Source organism: Bombina bombina, chromosome 4 (genome assembly GCF_027579735.1).
Source record: "Bombina bombina isolate aBomBom1 chromosome 4, aBomBom1.pri, whole genome shotgun sequence".
NCBI lineage: Eukaryota > Metazoa > Chordata > Amphibia > Anura > Bombinatoridae > Bombina > Bombina bombina.
Window position 1 is genome coordinate 528,301,299 of NC_069502.1, and position 21,511 is coordinate 528,322,809.

General features: G+C 41.9%; 1 protein-coding gene across 3 annotated transcripts in view; it reads left to right on the top strand.

Moving 5' to 3' along the window:
• Nucleotides 1–21,511, top strand: part of SENP6 (SUMO specific peptidase 6) — a 611,027-nt gene that overhangs the window by 521,557 nt on the left and 67,959 nt on the right. For all 3 annotated transcript variants that reach the window (XM_053710452.1, XM_053710454.1, XM_053710455.1), the window contains one exon: nucleotides 5,970–6,058. In XM_053710452.1, coding sequence (XP_053566427.1) covers nucleotides 5,970–6,058 — 89 coding nt within the window. The remainder of the gene's footprint in view (nucleotides 1–5,969; nucleotides 6,059–21,511) is intronic.

A 21,511-nucleotide genomic window follows, 5' to 3' on the forward strand; every position in this document is an offset into this window, starting at 1 on the left:
ATTATGTTTAAAAGCCAATGTGGAGCCCAATAGAAATTTGTGTACCAATTGTATTGATGTTACTTTAAATAAAAGTCAGTCTTTACCGGTAAAGAAATTATCACCAGACATCGAGGGGGAAGTTATGCCGTCTAACTCTCCTCACGTGTCAGTACCTTCGCCTCCCGCTCAGGAGGTGCGTGAGATTGTGGCGCCAAGTACATCAAGGCCCTTACAAATCACTTTGCATGATATGGCTAATGTTATGAAAGAAGTATTATCTAATTTGCCTGAGTTAAGAGGCAAGCGCGATAGCTCTGGGTTTAGGACAGAGCGCGCCGATGACACGAGAGCCATGTCCGATACTGCGTCACAATTTGCAGAACATGAGGACGGAGAGCTTCATTCTGTGGGTGACGGATCTGATCCGGGGAGACCGGATTCAGAAATTTCAAATTTTAAATTTAAGCTTGAGAAAGCTAGGGGAGGTGTTAGCGGCTCTGAATGATTGCGACACGGTGGCAATCCCAGAGAAATTATGTAGGCTGGATAAATACTATGCGGTACCGGTGTGTACTGCCATTTTTCCTATACCTAAAAGGCTTACAGAGATTATTAGCAAGGAGTGGGATAGACCCGGTGTGCCTTTTTCCCCTCCTCCGATATTTAGAAAAATGTTCCCAATAGACGCCACCACACGAGACTTATGGCAGACGGTCCCTAAGGTGGAGGGAGCAGTTTCTACTTTAGCCAAGCGTACCACTATCCCGGTGGAGGATAGTTGTGCTTTCTCAGATCCAATGGATAAAAAATTAGAAGGTTACCTTAAGAAAATGTTTGTTCAACAAGGTTTTATATTACAGCCCCTTGCATGCATTGCGCCCGTCACTGCTGCGGCGGCATTCTGGTTTGAGTCTCTGGAAGAGGCTATTCGCACAGCTCCATTGGATGAGATTATGAACAAGCTTAAAGCCCTTAAGCTAGCTAATGCATTTGTTTCGGATGCCGTGGTGCATTTAACCAAACTAACGGCTAAGAACTCCGGATTCGCCATCCAGGCGCGCAGAGCGCTATGGCTTAAATCCTGGTCAGCAGATGTAACTTCTAAATCTAAATTGCTTAATATTCCTTTCAAAGGGCAAACCTTATTCGGGCCCGGCTTGAAAGAAATTATTGCTGACATTACTGGAGATAAGGGTCACTCCCTTCCTCAGGACAGGGCCAAATCAAAGGCCAAACAGTCTAATTTTCGTGCCTTTCGTAATTTCAAGGCAGGAGCAGCATCAACTTCCTCCGCCCCAAAACGGGAAGGGACTGCTACTCGTTACAGACAGGGTTGGAAAGGCAACCAGTCTTGGAACAAGGGCAAGCAGGCCAGAAAACCTGCTGCTGCCCCTAAGACAGCATGAAGTAAGGGCCCCCTGTCCGGAAACGGATCTAGTGGGGGGCAGACTTTCTCTCTTTGCCCAAGCTTGGGCAAGAGATGTCCAGGATCCCTGGGCGTTGGAGATCATATCTCAGGGATATCTTCTGGACTTCAAAGCTTCTCCTCCACAAGGGAGATTTCATCTTTCAAGGTTATCAGCAAACCAAATAAAGAAAGAGGCGTTTCTACGCTGTGTACAAGACCTCTTATTAATGGGGGTGATCCACCCAGTTCCGCGGTCGGAACAAGGGCAAGGATTTTATTCAAATCTGTTTGTGGTTCCCAAGAAAGAGGGAACCTTCAGACCAATCTTGGACTTAAAGATCCTAAACAAGTTCCTAAGAGTTCCATCATTCAAAATGGAAACTATTCGAACCATCCTACCCATGATCCAAGAGGGTCAGTACATGACCACAGTGGACTTAAAGGATGCCTACCTTCACATACCGATTCACAAGGATCATTACCGGTATCTAAGGTTTGCCTTCCTAGACAGGCATTACCAGTTTGTAGCTCTTCCCTTCAGTTAGCTACGGCCCCAAGAATCTTTACAAAGGTTCTGGGCTCACTTCTGGCGGTACTAAGACCGCGAGGCATAGCGGTGGCTCCGTACCTAGACGACATTCTGATACAAGCGTCAAGTTTTCAAACTGCCAAGTCTCATACAGAGATAGTTCTGGCATTTCTGAGGTCGCATGGGTGGAAGGTGAACGTGGAAAAGAGTTCTCTATTACCACTCACATGGGTTCCCTTCTTAGGGACTCTTATAGATTCTGTAGAGATGAAAATTTACCTGACGGAGGCCAGGTTATCAAAACTTCTAAATGCTTGCCGTGCCCTTCATTCCATTCCACACCCGTCAGTAGCCCAGTGCATGGAAGTAATCGGCTTAATGGTAGCAGCAATGGACATAGTACCATTTGCGCGCCTGCATCTCAGACCGCTGCAATTATGCATGCTCAGTCAGTGGAATGGGGATTACTCAGATTTGTCCCCTCTAATAAATCTGGATCAAGAGACCAGGGATTCTCTTCTCTGGTGGCTTTCTCAACTCCATCTGTCCAAAGGGATGACCTTTCGCAAGCCAGATTGGACCATTGTAACAACAGATGCCAGCCTTCTAGATTGGGGCGCAGTCTGGAACTCCCTGAAGGCTAGGGATCGTGGACTCAGGAGGAGAAACTCCTCCCAATAAATATTCTGGAATTAAGAGCGATATTCAATGCTCTTCTAGCTTGGCCTCAGTTGGCAACACTGAGGTTCATCAGATTTCAGTCGGACAATATCACGACTGTGGCTTATATCAACCATCAAGGGGGAACCAGGACTTCCCTAGTGATGTTGGAAGTATGAAAGATAATTCGCTGGGCAGAGTCCAACTCTTGCCACCTGTCGGCGATCTATATCCCAGGCGTGGAGAACTGGGAGGCGGACTTCCTAAGTCGTCAGACTTTTCATCCGGGGGAGTGGGAACTTCATCCGGAGGTCTTTGCTCAACTAATTCATCGTTGGGGCAAACCGGAACTGGATCTCATGGCTTCTCGACAGAATGCCAAACTTCCTTGCTACGGATCCAGGTCCAGGGACCCTGGAGCGGCGCTGATAGATGCTCTAGCAGCCCCTTGGGGTTTCAACATGGCTTATGTGTTTCCACCATTTCCAAGATGGTGGATTGCCAAGATCAAACAGGAGAGAGCATTGGTGATTCTGATAGCACCTGCGTGGCCACGCAGGACCTGGTATGCAGATCTAGTGGGCATGTCGTCCTGTCCACCATGGTCTCTACCTCTGAGACAGGACCTTCTAATTCAGGGTCCTTTCAACCATCCAGATCTAGTTTCTCTGAGGCTGACTGCATGGAGATTGAACGCTTGATTCTATCAAAGCGTGGCTTCTCGGAGTCAGTTATTGATACCTTAATACAGGCTCGGAAACCTGTTACCAGAAAAATTTACCATAAAATATGGCGTAAATACTTATATTGGTGTGAATCCAAGAGTTACTCATGGAGTAAAGTTAGGATTCCTAGGATTTTGTCCTTTCTACAAGAGGGTTTAGAAAAGGGTTTATCTGCTAGTTCATTAAAGGGACAGATTTCTGCTCTGTCTATTCTGTTACACAAACGTCTGGCAGATGTTCCAGACGTTCAGGCTTTTTGTCAGGCTTTGGCTAGGATTAAGCCTGTGTTTAAGACTGTTGCTCCGCCGTGGAGCTTAAACTTAGTTCTTAAAGTTCTTCTAGGTGTTTTCCGTTTGAACCCCTCCATTCCATTGATATTAAGCTGTTATCTTGGAAAGTTCTGTTTTTGATGGCTATTTCCTCGGCTCGAAGAGTCTCTGAGTTATCTGCCCTACACTGTGATTCTCCTTATCTGATTTTCCATTCAGACAAGGTAGTTCTGCGTACTAAACCTGGGTTTTTACCTAAGGTGGTTTCTAACAGGAATATCATTCAAGAGATTGTTGTTCCATCATTATGTCCTAACCCTTCTTCAAAGAAGGAACGACTTTTGCATAATCTGGACGTAGTCCGTGCCCTGAAGTTCTATTTACAGGCAACTAAAGATTTTCGTCAAACTTCTTCCCTGTTTGTCGTTTACTCGGGACAGAGGAGAGGTCAAAAGGCTTTGGCTACCTCTCTCTCCTTTTGGCTTCGTAGCATAATACGTTTAGCCTATGAGACTGCTGGACAGCAGCCTCCTGAAAGAATTACAGCTCATTCCACTAGAGCTGTGGCTTCCACCTGGGCCTTTAAAAATGAGGCCTCTGTTGAACAGATTTGCAAGGCTGCAACTTGGTCTTCACTTCACACTTTTTCAAAATTTTACAAATTTGACACTTTTGCTTCTTCGGAGGCTATTTTTGGGAGAAAGGTGCTTCAGGCAGTGGTTCCTTCCGTTTAAAGTTCCTGCCTTGTCCCTCCCATCATCCGTGTACTTTAGCTTTGGTATTGGTATCCCATAAGTAATGGATGACCCGTGGACTGACTACACTTAACAAGAGAAAACATAATTTATGCTTACCTGATAAATTTATTTCTCTTGTAGTGTAGTCAGTCCACGGCCCGCCCTGTCTAATAAGGCAGACCTAAATTTTAATTAAACTCCAGTCACCACTGCACCCTATGGTTTCTCCTTTCTCGTCTTGTTTCGATCGAATGACTGGATATGACATGTGAGGGGAGGAGCTATATAGCAGCTCTGCTTGGGTGATCCTCTTGCAACTTCCTGTTGGGGAGAGATATAATCCCATAAGTAATGGATGACCGTGTACTGACTACACTACAAGAGAAATAAATTTATCAGGTAAGCATAAATTATGTTTTTTTCACCCTGATATTTCTTCTACTGTTCCTAGTTCCCTTGGCAGAATGACTGGGGGATGAGGGAAGTGGGGGGGGGGGGGGTATTTAAGCCTTTGGCTGGGGTGTCTTTGCCTACTCCTGGTGGCCAGGTTCTGTATATACCAAAAGTAATGAATGCAGCTATGGACTCTTCCCGTCAGAAGAAAAGAAAATTATCAGGTAAGCATAATTTATGTATTTTTGTTTTCCTGAAACAGGTGTAGGTGAGGGCAATCTGTGCTGCTTTTTTAATATATATTTACTGAAAAAGTTCATAAACAAATTAAACACCCCTTGCCTTTGTGTAAAAATGGTGCTTGTCCCACACTCGTTCAGAGGCCAAAAAGCAAATTCTGTAATCTGCAGATGCTACAAATCAAACAGCTGGTGTAAGTCAGTTGGCACATTTTTTAAATCCAAGGTTACAGGTTTTGCTTTTTGGTCTGTCATTAAATTCATATCATGTTATCTTCACTTATCATTGTACTCTGTTAAACTTTGAAAGTGCTTTTGAAATCACTTTAACAGAGTGATTTTTAGCTGGAATATAACTTTTCAGAAATGTTGTTTTTCTTTTTTCTATCTTTTTTGCAGAAAAGCAATTATTAACTAGGCGCCAACAAAAAAACAATGTTGATACAAATGTGCGACCAATATTGTAGACTATTTTGCTGCAGCACATTATTTTTCTAATTACAGCAATATATAGTTTGTTCCGAAGCAGTTCCGTTTTAAATGTTTCTTCTTTTATGTGACATTGTTTCTTTAATAATGTTTACAGGGACACTGAACCCAAATTTTTTCTTTCGTGATTCAGATAGAGCATGACATTTTAAGCAACTTTCTAATTTACTCCTATTAGCAAATTTTCTTTATTCTCTTGGTATCTTGATTTGAAATGCAAGAATGTAAGTTTAGATGCCGGCCCATTTTTGGTGAACAACCTGGGTTTACCTTGCTGATTGGTTGATAAATTCATCCACCAATAAAAAAGTACTGTCCATAGTTCTGAACTAAAAAAAAAAAAGCTCAGATGCCTTCTTTTTCAAATAAAGGTAGCAAGAGAACTAAGAAAAATTGATAATAGGAGTAAATTAGAAAGTTGCTTAAAATGTCATGCTCTATCTGAATCACAAAAGAAAAAATTTGGGTTCAGTGTTCCTTTAAAGCAACATTTTAAGACAAATTACTTCAGATTTACCTATATTGATTTTTTTTACAGGATGAAAGCAGTGATGATGGTTGCCTTGCTGATGACAATTGCACTTCTGAAGTAGGGAAGTGGCATCTTAAACCCACTCTTTGCAAACAGTAAGTATGATGGGTAAGGAAGTGTCACAACCAAAACTCAGACAAAAAATACATATTGATAGGAAGATCCCAAAACTGTTTTACCCCTATCTGATGTAAATTCGCATTAAACCATGTCCAAAAAATCACCTCAAAATTCCAGTCCAAATTTTTGGCTTAGCCTGCACCTCTTAATACAATTATGCATACCATTGTTCAGTCCAGCACCTATGCCATCTTATTTAAAGCAGCCTTAAAATGGTTGCTTCTTAAATTGAGTAAATGACATTATAGTGCATAAATTACATTCTGTAATCTGACAGTGTGTGTGATTTTAGCACTAGTGAACCAGCAACGCTATTTAACTTCCCAAAGCGGTTATACGCATACTGCATGTGACCAGCAGAAGAATGCTGGTACTGAGCGGATGCAGTTGCTATGAAAATCAGCGGAAGTTGCATTGGTGGGTCGTGTGACTGTCACTGCTAATTTGCACATTGGCTGTATTCTCTCTGGACCAGCAGTTGCTGGTGGCTCCCAAGCAATACTTAAAGTATGTGTTTAATCCCTTTGAGGAGTTAAACGCATAACATTGGAGGATCGCTAGTGCTAAAATTAAAATGCTCTAACAAATTAGAGCATGTTATTTTTTTCACTATAAAGTCCCTTTAACTAGTGTTGCAGGGTCACTTGTGCAAGCCAGCACCGCTGGGGCTCTAAAACTGCAATCACAGGTTGAAAAATGGTGCCCCATGTATGCCCTCAAGGCAGTGGCGTATTTATGTTTAGTGCTGCCCTAGGCACTCAAAATTCTGCTGCCCCCCCCCCCCCCTTTAATGGTTTTAGGCCTTTTTTCCACTTCATATTTCTCCAACATAGGTGTGTCCGGTCCACGGCGTCATCCTTACTTGTGGGATATTCTCTTCCCCAACAGGAAATGGCAAAGAGCCCAGCAAAGCTGGTCACATGATCCCTCCTAGGCTCCGCCTACCCCAGTCATTCTCTTTGCCGTTGTACAGGCAACATCTCCACGGAGATGGCTTAGAGTTTTTTAGTGTTTAACTGTAGTTTTTCATTATTCAATCAAGAGTTTGTTATTTTCAAATAGTGCTGGTACGTACTATTTACTCAGAAACAGAAAAGAGATGAAGAATTCTGTTTGTATGAGGAAAATGATTTTAGCAACCGTAACTAAAATCCATGGCTGTTCCACACAGGACTGTTGAGAGCAATTAACTTCAGTTGGGGGAACAGTTTGCAGTCTCTTGCTGCTTGAGGTATGACACATTCTAACAAGACGATGTAATGCTGGAAGCTGTCATTTTCCCTATGGGATCCGGTAAGCCATGTTTATTACGATTGTAAATAAGGGCTTCACAAGGGCTTATTTAAACTGTAGACTTTTTTTGGGCTAAATCGATTGATATTAACACTTATTTAGCCTTGAGGAATCATTTATTCTGGGTATTTTGATTTAATAATATCGGCAGGCACTGTTTTAGACACCTTATTCTTTAGGGGCTTTCCCAAAGCATAGGCAGAGTCTCATTTTCGCGCCGGTGTTGCGCACTTGTTTTTGAGAGGCATGGCATGCAGTCGCATGTGAGAGGAGCTCTGATACTCATAAAGGACTTCTGAAGGCGTCATTTGGTATCGTATTCCCCTTTGGGTTTGGTTGGGTCTCAGCAAAGCAGATACCAGGGACTGTAAAGGGGTTTAAAGCTTAAAACGGCTCCGGTTCCGTTATTTTAAGGGTTAAAGCTTCCAAAATTGGTGTGCAATATTTTCAAGGCTTTAAGACGCTGTGGTGAAAATTTGGTGAATTTTGAACAATTCCTTCATGTTTTTTCGCAATTGCAGTAATAAAGTGTGTTCAGTTTAAAATTTAAAGTGACAGTAACGGTTTTATTTTAAAACGTTTTTTGTACTTTCTGATCAAGTTTATGCCTGTTTAACATGTCTGAACTACCAGATAGACTGTGTTCTGAATGTGGGGAAGCCAGAATTCCTATTCATTTAAATAAATGTGATTTATGTGATAATGACAATGATGCCCAAGATGATTCCTCAAGTGAGGGGAGTAAGCATGGTACTGCATCATTCCCTCCTTCGTCTACACGAGTCTTGCCCACTCAGGAGGCCCCTAGTACATCTAGCGCGCCAATACTCCTTACTATGCAACAATTAACGGCTGTAATGGATAATTCTGTCAAAAACATTTTAGCCAAAATGAACCCTTGTCAGCGTAAGCGTGGATGCTCTGTTTTAGTTACTGAAGAGCATGACGACGCTGATATTAATATCTCTGAAGGGCCCCTAACCCAATTTGAGGGGGCCAGGGAGGTTTTGTCTGAGGGAGAAATTACTGATTTAGGGAACATTTCTCAGCAGGCTGAATCTGATGTGATTACATTTAAATTTAAATTGGAACATCTCCGCATTTTGCTTAAGGAGGTATTATCCACTCTGGATGATTGTGAAAATTTAGTCATCCCAGAGAAACTATGTAAAATGGACAAGTTCCTAGAGGTGCCGGGGCTCCCAGAAGCTTTTCCTATACCCAAGCGGGTGGCGGACATTGTTAATAAAGAATGGGAAAGGCCCGGTATTCCTTTCGTCCCTCCCCCCATATTTAAAAAATTGTTTCCTATGGTCGACCCCAGAAAGGACTTATGGCAGTCAGTCCCCAAGGTCGAGGGAGCGGTTTCTACTTTAAACAAACGCACCACTATTCCCATAGAGGATAGTTGTGCTTTCAAAGATCCTATGGATAAAAAATTAGAAGGTTTGCTTAAAAAGATGTTTGTTCAGCAGGGTTACCTTCTACAACCCATTTCATGCATTGTCCCTGTCACTACAGCCGCATATTTCTGGTTTGATGAACTGCTTAAGGTGCTCGATAGTGACTCTCCTCCTTATGAGGAGATTATGGACAGAATCAATGCTCTCAAATTGGCTAATTCTTTCACTCTAGACGCCTCTTTGCAATTGGCTAAGTTAGCGGCTAAGAACTCTGGGTTTGCTATTGTGGCGCGCAGAGCGCTTTGGTTGAAATCTTGGTCGGCTGATGCGTCTTCCAAGAACAAGCTACTAAACATTCCTTTCAAGGGGAAAACGCTGTTTGGTCCTGACTTGAAAGAGATTATATCTGATATCACTGGGGGTAAGGGCCACGCCCTTCCTCAGGATCGGCCCTTCAAGGCAAAAAATAGACCTAATTTTCGTCCCTTTCGTAAAAACGGACCAGCCCAAGGTGCTACGTCCTCTAAGCAAGAGGGTAATACTTCTCAGGCCAAGCCAGCTTGGAGACCAATGCAAGGCTGGAACAAGGGAAAGCAGGCCAAGAAACCTGCCACTGCTACCAAGACAGCATGAAATATTGGCCCCCGATCCGGGACCGGATCTGGTGGGGGGCAGACTCTCTCTCTTCGCTCAGGCTTGGGCAAGAGATGTTCTGGATCCTTGGGCGCTAGAAATAGTCTCCCAGGGTTATCTTCTGGAATTCAAGGGACTTCCCCCAAGGGGGAGGTTCCACAAGTCGCAGTTGTCTTCAGACCACATAAAAAGACAGGCGTTCTTACATTGTGTAGAAGACCTGTTAAAAATGGGAGTGATTCATCCTGTTCCATTAAGAGAACAAGGGATGGGGTTCTACTCCAATCTGTTCATAGTTCCCAAAAAAGAGGGAACGTTCAGACCAATCCTAGATCTCAAGATCTTAAACAAATTTCTCAAGGTCCCATCGTTCAAGATGGAAACCATTCGAACTATCCTTCCTTCCATCCAGGAAGGTCAATTTATGACCACGGTGGATTTAAAGGATGCGTATCTACATATTCCTATCCACAAGGAACATCATCGGTTCCTAAGGTTTGCATTCCTGGACAAACATTACCAGTTCGTGGCGCTTCCTTTCGGATTAGCCACTGCTCCAAGGATTTTCACAAAGGTACTAGGGTCCCTTCTAGCGGTGCTAAGACCAAGGGGCATTGCAGTAGTACCTTACCTGGACGACATTCTGATTCAAGCGTCGTCCCTTCCTCAAGCAAAGGCTCACACGGACATTGTCCTGGCCTTTCTCAGATCTCACGGCTGGAAAGTGAACGTGGAAAAGAGTTCTCTATCCCCGTCAACAAGGGTTCCCTTCTTGGGAACAATTATAGACTCCTTAGAAATGAGGATCTTTCTAACAGAGGCCAGAAAAACAAAGCTTCTGGACTCTTGTCGGATACTTCATTCCGTTCCTCTTCCTTCCATAGCTCAGTGCATGGAAGTGATCGGGTTGATGGTGGCGGCGATGGACATAGTTCCTTTTGCGCGCATTCATCTAAGACCATTACAACTGTGCATGCTCAGTCAGTGGAATGGGGACTATACAGACTTGTCTCCGAAGATACAAGTAAATCAGAGGACCAGAGACTCACTCCGTTGGTGGCTGTCCCTGGACAATCTGTCTCAAGGGATGATGTTCCACAGACCAGAGTGGGTCATTGTCACGACCGACGCCAGTCTGATAGGCTGGGGCGCGGTCTGGGGATCCCTGAAAGCTCAGGGTCTTTGGTCTCGGGAAGAATCTCTTCTACCGATAAATATTCTGGAACTGAGAGCGATATTCAATGCGCTCCAGGCCTGGCCCCAGCTTGCGAGGACCAGGTTCATACGGTTTCAATCAGACAACATGACGACTGTGGCGTACATCAACCATCAGGGGGGAACAAGGAGTTCCCTAGCGATGGAAGAAGTAACCAAAATTATTCTTTGGGCGGAGTCTCACTCCTGCCACCTGTCTGCTATCCACATCCCAGGAGTGGAAAATTGGGAAGCGGATTTTCTGAGTCGTCAGACATTGCATCCGGGGGAGTGGGAACTCCATCCGGAAATCTTTGCCCGAGTCACTCACCTGTGGGGCATTCCAGACATGGATCTGATGGCCTCTCGTCAGAACTTCAAAGTTCCTTGCTACGGGGCCAGATCCAGGGATCCCAAGGCGGCTCTAGTGGATGCACTAGTAGCACCTTGGACCTTCAAACTAGCTTATGTGTTCCCGCCATTTCCTCTCATCCCCAGGCTGATAGCCAGGATCAAGCAGGAGAGGGCGTCGGTGATCTTGATAGCTCCTGCGTGGCCACGCAGGACTTGGTATGCAGATCTGGTGAATATGTCATCGGCTCCACCTTGGAAGCTACCTTTGAGACGAGACCTTCTTGTTCAGGGTCCGTTCGAACATCCGAATCTGGTTTCACTCCAGCTGACTGCTTGGAGATTGAACGCTTGATTTTATCGAAGCGAGGATTCTCAGATTCTGTGATCGATACTCTTGTTCAGGCCAGAAAGCCTGTGACTAGAAAGATTTACCACAAAATTTGGAAAAAATATATCTGTTGGTGTGAATCTAAAGGATTCCCTTGGGACAAGGTTAAGATTCCTAGGATTCTATCCTTCCTTCAAGAAGGATTGGAGAAAGGATTATCTGCAAGTTCCCTGAAGGGACAGATTTCTGCCTTGTCGGTATTACTTCACAAAAAGCTGGCAGCTGTGCCAGATGTTCAAGCCTTTGTTCAGGCTCTGGTTAGAATCAAGCCTGTTTACAAACCTTTGACTCCTCCTTGGAGTCTCAATTTAGTTCTTTCAGTTCTTCAGGGGGTTCCGTTTGAACCCTTACATTCCGTTGATATTAAGTTATTATCTTGGAAAGTTTTGTTTTTAGTTGCGATTTCTTCTGCTAGAAGAGTCTCAGAATTATCTGCTCTGCAGTGTTCTCCTCCTTATCTGGTGTTCCATGCAGATAAGGTGGTTTTTACGTACTAAACCTGGTTTTCTTCCAAAAGTTGTTTCTAACAAAAACATTAACCAGGAGATTATCGTACCTTCTCTGTGTCCAAAACCAGTTTCAAAGAAGGAACGTTTGTTGCACAATTTGGATGTTGTTCGCGCTCTAAAATTCTATTTAGATGCTACAAAGGATTTTAGACAAACATCTTCCTTGTTTGTTGTTTATTCAGGTAAAAGGAGAGGTCAAAAAGCAACTTCTACCTCTCTCTCTTTTTGGATTAAAAGCATCATCAGATTGGCTTACGAGACTGCCGGACGGCAGCCTCCCGAAAGAATCACAGCTCATTCCACTAGGGCTGTGGCTTCCACATGGGCCTTCAAGAACGAGGCTTCTGTTGATCAGATATGTAGGGCAGCGACTTGGTCTTCACTGCACACTTTTACCAAATTTTACAAGTTTGATACTTTTGCTTCTTCTGAGGCTATTTTTGGGAGAAAGGTTTTGCAAGCCGTGGTGCCTTCCATTTAGGTGACCTGATTTGCTCCCTCCCTTCATCCGTGTCCTAAAGCTTTGGTATTGGTTCCCACAAGTAAGGATGACGCCGTGGACCGGACACACCTATGTTGGAGAAAACAGAATTTATGTTTACCTGATAAATTTCTTTCTCCAACGGTGTGTCCGGTCCACGGCCCGCCCTGGTTTTTTTAATCAGGTCTGATATTTTATTTTCTTTAACTACAGTCACCACGGTACCATATGGTTTCTCCTATGCAAATATTCCTCCTTAACGTCGGTCGAATGACTGGGGTAGGCGGAGCCTAGGAGGGATCATGTGACCAGCTTTGCTGGGCTCTTTGCCATTTCCTGTTGGGGAAGAGAATATCCCACAAGTAAGGATGACGCCGTGGACCGGACACACCGTTGGAGAAAGAAATTTATCAGGTAAACATAAATTCTGTTTTTTTTGGGGTCAGTGTGTAAAATGTTTTGGTTTTATTTCATAACAATTCAAAAGAAAATGGACTAGCAAAACACTTGCATACAGGTGGGTTGAATGGCATGCATCTCATATCATTTTCTCCCTGAGAGAAAAGAAGGGGAGGGGGGAAAAGGGAGAGAGAGACAGAGAGAGAGAGAAGAGAAAAGTGGGGAGGGAAAGAAAGGAGTGAAAGAAGGGAGCGTGGGAGGGAGGAAGGGAAAGAAGGGAGAGAGGAAGGGAGGGAAAGAAGAATACACTTTCTAACAATTACTGCCCTCAGAGGCGTAACTAGAAACCACAGGGCTCAGGTGCAAGAATCTAAAAAGGGCCCCCCCCCCCAGCCCCTCCCCCTCCAAAAAAAGGTGAATTTAATACATATATTTTATTTATTTTTTACATTTAACACAGAAACAAAATGTGAATCAGATTACATGACTGCAAAAGGAGGTACCCTGTGCCCACAGTCTGTGAGATGGTCTGACCCCCTATTACTGTATTTATATATATATATATATATATATATATATATTTATATATAGTGACACTATTTAACCCCCCAGTACTATATATAGTAAGTTAGTGACACAGTCTGTAATCTGCCGGTGAGATGGCTGGCCTGACCCTACCCGCCCAGTACTTTATAAAGTGACCACAGTAGTCAGTGACATGGTCCACCCCCCATACTGTATATAGTGTTACTGTATAGTGACAATGTTTACCCCCTTCCCCCCCATGCTGTAGTAACAAGGTCTGTAATTTGCTGGTTCCACAAACATACATACATGCATAAATACACACACACAGTCACATGCATACACACACACACACCATACACACACATAAAGACCAATGGGTAAAACAGAAACACTAACCCCTGTAGTCATGTCACACTCACATGATATCAGTGCAGGCAGTGGTAGGTTAACGTTTTTTATTAAAAAAAAATTTTTAATTTTTTTAGCTGGGCCCCCACCCTCAGGGGCCCAGTCGCACCTGCGCCCTCTGCACCCCCTGTAGTTTCGCCCCTAACTTCCCTTTCCATGGAACAGCATACAGTAATTGCTATTATTTAAGTTATGAAACTTTTTAGGTGTCCGTTTACTATTTACTCCATGGGTTCATGAATGCAAAGAAAGCTAGCTATTAGTAGCTAACATACATTAGCACTGAGAGTTTATGATTAGACATCACAAGCCGATCTAAGCAGTGCACAGATGCATCCAGTCTGTTAGTTACTAAGACCTGCAATAAGCACTGCGCTCGCAGACCCACCACAGCTGATAAGGAGAGGCAGCATATAGGCACACAGTCTTCTCCTTCAGCCTCACCTTGTAAGCATATCCCTGGGCAAGTTTCTCACCAAGAACGCTTCCCCTGCAAAAATGCCGTTGGCTCTAAATGAAGCTACGGTTTAAAGGAGCGCTGCCAGTCCTGCTATTTTTCTATGTTGTCTGAGTCTGAATTTGAATATGCTTTATAGTTAATTTCACTTTACCTCAATCTGCTTTAGTTAAGATAACAGACATATTGCAAGGGAGTTTTATAACTTTTTTATAACAATACAATAACTTTGAAATTATGATTTGTAGACGTTCGTGTGTAGGAATTATTACTAAATGACAATATTTTCTTTTTTTATTTCAGTCCTTTTCATTATGTTTTTGTTCCTTTCATGTGTTTATTTTCCCTCTTAAAACTCAATAAGAAGAATACACAAACATATTTCTTAGCTATAAATAACAGATATTCCAACAGGATTTACACAGCAGTTAACTTGATTAAACTTACTTTTTGTGTACTTTAGTCTTAAAAGGCTGTTATTGTCTAAAAATGTTATGATCTAATTTGTTAGTCATTTTAAGACTAGCGACCCTTAAATGCTACATGTTTAACCCTTGCAAATAGACTGAGATGAATAATTTGAGTTGTTTTGCAGCTATAGGGTTACTTATGGAAATGCTGTGTGTGACTGGGTTGTTTAAAGTGTACTTAGGTGACTTGATTGCCAGGGAGCAATGGTACACAGAGAATGAAGAGGGAAGTCTATAATCAGTGTGAGGAGAGTCACAGAATGGAGCAGTACTAGTAACTGTTTTACATGTGCTAAGGGAGGGTTGGAGTTTGGTGCACAGGGAGATGTGGACGGAAAAAGATAGGAAATGTCAGTGGTGAGGTGATGCAGGGGGTAAATGCTGTGAGATTGTTATGCAATATGAAAAATAAAAATGATGCTGAAATGATTTTGTGGCAATACTGAATGTGAAATAAAAAACAGCACCACCTACTGGTCATTATGAATAACATGTCTCTATGCTAAGAATTAAAGGGACATTAAACACTAAGGGCTAGATTTATCAAGCCCCTGCGGCAGCAAGTTCTCACAAGAACTTGCTCACCGCGATTTATCAAGCAGCGGTCACCAGACCGCTGCTTCCCTAACATCTTCGCCACCTCTATTGTGGCGAAATTAAATCTCCTCGGTCGAGTCCGACCGGGGAGATTGACAGCTCCTGCCCGCGCGTGATTGGCTGTGCGCGGGCAGGGGGCGGGATTGCACGCGAGCGCAAAATTGCGCTCGTGTGCAATGCCGAATACCTGCGGGTATTTTCGCCCCGCCACAGGCGAGCTGAGGCGTACAGGGGCGCGTATACGTGCCCCTGTACGGCTCAGCTTTAATAAATCTAGCCCTAAATCAATGCTAGATAGAATGATGCATTTAAAGAAAAGGTTACTCTGAGAATAACATGTAGATGTATTTTTTAAGTTTCATTAGCTGTTTAAATATTGACAAAATAAGTGTAAAGATTTATTGTCTATAAAACAATCGGAGCTGCCATGTTGTAACTTAGGTTACCTTCTCTGCCGTGGCCAATTAGGGACTGTTATAAATAGGTCAGTAGAGTGTGCAGCCAATGGCTGTGTGGAATACAACGGCCTTCTGCACTTCCATTTCTACCAGGGATTGAAATTTCAGAATGCAATTACAGGAAAAGGGGACAATATATAATACAAGTATATTGCATAGTTTTATATATATATATATATATATATATATATATTGGTATCATCTCAAAGTGCTTATTGCCACTTTACGGTAGTTTCAGGCATTTTTGTTCCTGAATGGGCACATTATGCAGTCAAAATGGCGGCAGTCAATTTCATTATCTCATGTGTTTAAATAAAAAATACAACGAGCGGATTTTTTAAAACATACAGTGACACCCCTTTAAAAAATCCAACATAAGTCATTTATCTATAGGCAAAATATGTATTTGCAATAAGAGGGTTTCTTTAAGCAAGAAATTATCATCCGTCATTCTTGTTGTGCACAGATTAAATGTGTCATAGAAATTAAGTATTAGTTTTCTGCACAATAAGTCAGAACATATTAGTTTTTTTCTATCCATAGTTATTAAAAATTGTTTCTCGTTTGTCAAGGCCAGACATTTAATGGTGTAGTGCAATTCTATGAAGAGTGATGTAATTATGTTAACCTGATTCAAACCACCTGCTATATTGCTGCAGGAAGAGATCTCTGTAGTTTTTTTTACATTCACCAGCAAATAAACATAAAATGTGTTTGCCAGTAATCCATACTTAGTTCCTACATTAATTCTATACTAGTCATTTATAAATGTGTATGCAGTGTTGCTTTAGACCATTGTCTAATCCTATAAAAAGTTGTTCTGTTTCAGTTCCTGTTTGTATGGTACTTTTTGTCCATGTTCTCCTACATTAAAAGTTTGACTTTGAATACAGTAGTTTAGATTCATCATAGAGAGTATGTAAATGTGTGACATCTTCATAGGTGTTTAGCAGAAACCACTGTTCAATGTTGTGTTTTATATGTCTGGATTTAAATTTACTTTAAAAAAACTTGTGTGAATGAATTGACTAATGCCCTGTAGGGAATTAACTTGTGTGTGGTACCCCTGCATAAACAGTTTACTGATGCCAATGGGTTTGTTCACAGCAGTGTTTATGAAACTTGTGGAGGCCAGACATGAGCTGGGGCCATGGATTCTGTTAGGTAAACTGTGTCTTAAAGGGAATGCAAGAAGATAAACTCACACACTAGGGCCGTCCCTCAACGGCTAGTGATGGTTTGCATTGCCTGGTATGCCCATTATTTCTTAAAAGGACATTTAACTCTCACATTTTCTTACAAGATTTAGATAGCGTGTACGATTTGAGACATTTTCCCCCCCAATAACCTGGTATCAGATTTACTTTCTTCTAATGTTTGTTGAATAAAATATCTAGGTAATAGACTAGTGCATTTGGCGATTGTAAATAACATGCACGCCTGAATAACTATAGGGCAGCAGTGTTTGCACAAATTGGTAAAAGCTTTTTAGATAAGCAGCTGCCTTATAGTGCTTCATATGCATGCTCCTGAGCCTACCTACCTGTTTTTCAACAAAGGATTGTAAAATTGGAAAGTTTTTTTTTTTTTTATTGTACACTCTATCTGAATCTTGAAAGAAAATGGTGTATGTCCTTTAATCATTGTAGAAGTGATGTGTTTATTGGAGTTTTGAGCTGGATCTGTGTTTAGATTTGCGACTGGTGATATATTTATCATTGAATACTAAGTTTTACATAGAGACTGTAGTTAGACATTTTCTGCACTTCTCTCATAGTACCACTTGAGATTTTGCTGTCATTATTATGCATTTTCTCCAGACCACGTAATTACCGGCAGAAGGTTTGCTGTCATGCAGTTTAACAACCCATACTTGCCAGCTGTTCTATTCATATTAAGAGATGTGGGAAAATTGCTGAATACAAAGCAAATCAGGTGGAACAGGTAGAAGTTGAAATGCGGTTTCATGGTATAGGTGAGACTTCAAGGTAAAACTAGGAAGAAAATTATTTTCCATAATATTAATTGTTTTTGTTCTTGTGATTAAGGGAACAAGCGACTAAAGGAGAATCCTGTTAACTGTATTTATTTAACATTTTAAATATGGTTTTACCTTTTTACTAGGGGAGTACAGTGAATGTGCTCAATATATACAGTGCTTCAAAAGCAATAAATATGGCATGCCCATGATTCACAGTCACTGATTCTGTTTCTGATGAGGATCTATCTGGTTCAGAGGATTCTGCCTCATATATGGATACTGATAAATCCTCATATTTGTTTAAGATGGAGTTTATTCGTTCTTTACTTAAAGAAGTGTTGATTGCATTAGATATGGAGGAGTCTAGTCATCTTGATACTAAATCTGCTAAGCGTTTAAATTCAGTTTTTAAACCTCATGTAGTTTTTCCAGTTCCTGATGCTATTTCAGAAGTGATTTCTAGAGAATGGAATAGTCTGGGTACTTCATTTACTCCTTCTCCAAGGTTTAAGAAATTGTACCCTTTGCCATCTGACAGATTAGAGTTTTGGGACAAAATCCCCAAAATTGATGGGGCTATCTCTACCCTTGCTAAACGTACTACTATTCCTATGTCAGATAGTACTTCCTTTAAGGATCCTTTAGATAGGAAGCTTGAATCCTTTCTAAGGAGAGCTTATTTATGTTCCGGTAATCTTCTTAGACCTGCTATTTCTTTGGCTGATGTTGCTGCAGCTTCCACTTTTTGGTTGGAGGCTTTAGCGCAACAAGTATCAGACCATAATGCTTATAGCATTGTTAAACTTCTTCAACATGCTAATAATTTTGTTTGTGATGCCATTTTTGATATCATTAGAATTGATGTCCGGTATATGTCTTGAGCTATTTTAGCTAGAAGTGTTTAATGGCTTAAAACTTGGAATGCAGATATGACTTCTAAGAGTCAACATTGCTTTCTCTCTCTTTCCAAGGTAATTAATTATTTGGTTCTCAGTTGGATTCAATAATTTCAACTGTTACTGGGGGGAAGGGAGCCTTTTTGCCTCAGGACAAAAAATCTAAAGGTAAATATAGGGCTGCTAATCGTTTTCGTCCCTTTCGTCAGAATAAGGAGCAGAAGCCTGACCCTTCCTCTAAAGGAACGGTCTCCGTTTGGAAACCTTCTCCAGTCTGGAATAAATCCAAGCCTTTTAGAAAGTCAAAACCAGCTCCCAAATCCACATGAAGGTGCGGCCCTCATTCCAGCACAGCTGGTAGGGGGCAGGTTACGATTTTTCAAAGATGTTTGGATCAATTCGATTCACAATCTTTGGATTCAGAACATTGTTTCACAAGGGTACAGAATAGGTTTCAAGGTAAGGCCGCCTGTGATTTTTTCTCACGCATTCCAGTAAATCCAGTGAAGGCTCAGGCGTTTCTGAAATGTGTTTCAGACCTAGAGTCAGCTGGGGTAATTATGCCAGTTCCAGTTCTGGAACGGGGTCTGGGGTTTTACTCAAATCTATTCATTGTACCAAAGAAGGAGAATTCCTTCAGACCAGTTCTGGATCTAAAAATATTGAATCGTTATGTAAGGATACCAACTTTCAAAATGGGGACTATAAGGACTATTCTGCCTTTTGTTCAGCAAGGGCATTATATGTCTACAATAGACTTACAGGATGCATATCTTCATATTCCAATTCATCCAGATCACTATCAGTTTCTGAGATTCTCTTTTCTAGACAAGCATTACCAGTTTGTTGCTCTTCCGCTTGGCCTAGCAACAGCTCCAAGGATCTTTTCGAAGGTTCTCGGTGCCCTTCTCTCTGTAATCAGAGAACAGGGTATTGCGGTATTTCCTTATTTAGATGATATCTTGGTACTTGCTCAGTCTTTACATTCTGCAGAATCTCATACGAATCAACTTGTGTTGGAGGATCAATTTACCAAAGAGTTCCTTGATTCCTCAGACAAAAGTAACCTTTTTTGGGTTTCCAAATAGATTCAGTGTCCATGACTTTGTCTCTAACAGAAAAGAGACGTCTGAAATTGATTTCAGCTTGTCACATGGAGATTCTAGGTCTCATGACTGCTGCATCGGACGCAATCCCTTTTGCTTGTTTTCACATGAGACCTCTCCAGCTTTGAATGCTGAACCAGTGGTGCAGGGATTATACAAAGATATCACAATTAATATCCTTAAATCCCAATGTTCGATCTTCTCTAACTTGGTGGTTGAATCACCGTCGTTTAATTCAAGGGGCCTCTTTTGTTCGTCCAACCTGGACTGTGATCTCAACAGATGCGAGTCTTTCAGGTTGGGGAGCTGTATGGGGATCTCTGACAGCGCAGGGGGTTTGGGAATCTCAGGAGGCGAGATTACCAATCAACATTTTGGAACTCCGTGCGATTTTCAGAGCTCTTCAATTCTGGCCTCTTCTGAAGAGAGAATCGTTTATTTGTTTTCAGACAGACAATGTCACAACCGTGGCGTATGTCAATCATCAAGGTGGGACTCACAGTCCTCAAGCTATGAAAGAAGTATCTCTTATACTTGTATCCATCTCCTGTCTAATTTCTGCGGTTCACATCCCAGGTGTAGACAATTGGGAAGCGGATTATCTCAGTCGCCAGACGTTACATCCGGGACAATGGTCTCTTCACCCAGAGGTATTCCTTCAGATTGTTCAAATCTGGGGACTTCCAGAAATAGATCTGATGGCCTCTCATCTAAACAAGAAACTTTCCAGGTATCTGTCCAGATCCAGGGATCCTCAGGCGGAAGCAGTGGACGCGTTGTCGCTTCCTTGGAATTATCCTGCCTATATCTTTCCGCCTCTAGTTCTTCTTCCAAACGTGATTTCCAAAATTCTAATGGAGCGTTCGTTTGTACTGCTGGTGGCTCCAGCATGGCCTCACAGGTTTTGGTATGCGGATCTCATTCGGATGGCCAGTTGCCAACCTTGGACACTTCCGTTAAGACCAGACCTTCTATCTCAAGGCCTATTTTTCCATCAGGATCTCAAATCATTAAATTTGAAGGTATGGAAATTGAACGCTTGATTCCTAGTCATAGAGGTTTCTCTGACTCAGTGATTAATACTATGTTACAGGCTCGTAAATCTGTGTATAGGAAGATTTATTATCGAGTCTGGAAGATTTACATTTCTTGGTGTTCTCATAAATTCTCTTGGCATTCTTTTAGAATTCCTAGAATTTTACAGTTTCTTCAGGATGGTTTGGATAAGGGTTTGTCTGCAAGCTCTTTGAAAGGTCAAATCTCTGCTCTTTCTGTTCTTTTTCACAGAAAGATCGCTAATCTTCCTGATATTCATTGTTTTGTACAGGCTTTGGTTCGTATCAAACCTGTTATTAAGTCAATCTCTCCTCCTTGGAGTCTTAATTTGGTTCTGAGGGCTTTTCAGGCTCCTCCGTTTGAACCTATGCATTCTCTGGATGTTAAATTACTTTCTTGGAAAGTTTTGTTCCTTTTGGCCATCTCTTCTGCTAGAAGAGTTTCTGAGTTATCTGCTCTTTCTTGTGAATCTCATTTTCTGATTTTTCATCAGGATAAGGCGGTGTTGCGGACTTCATTTCAATTTTTACCTAAGGTTGTGAATTCTAACAACATTAGTAGAGAAATTGTTGTCCCTTCATTGTGTCCTAATCCTAAGAATTCTCTGGAAAGATCTTTACATTCTTTGGATGTAGTAAGAGCTTTGAAATATTATGTTGAAGCTACTAAAGATTTTAGAAAGACTTCTAGTCTTTTTGTTACCTTTTCTGGTTCCAGGAAAGGTCAGAAGGCTCCTGCCATTTCTTTGGCGTCTTGGTTAAAGTCTTTGATTCATCATGCTTATGTGGAGTCGGGTAAGTCCCTGCCTCAAAGGATT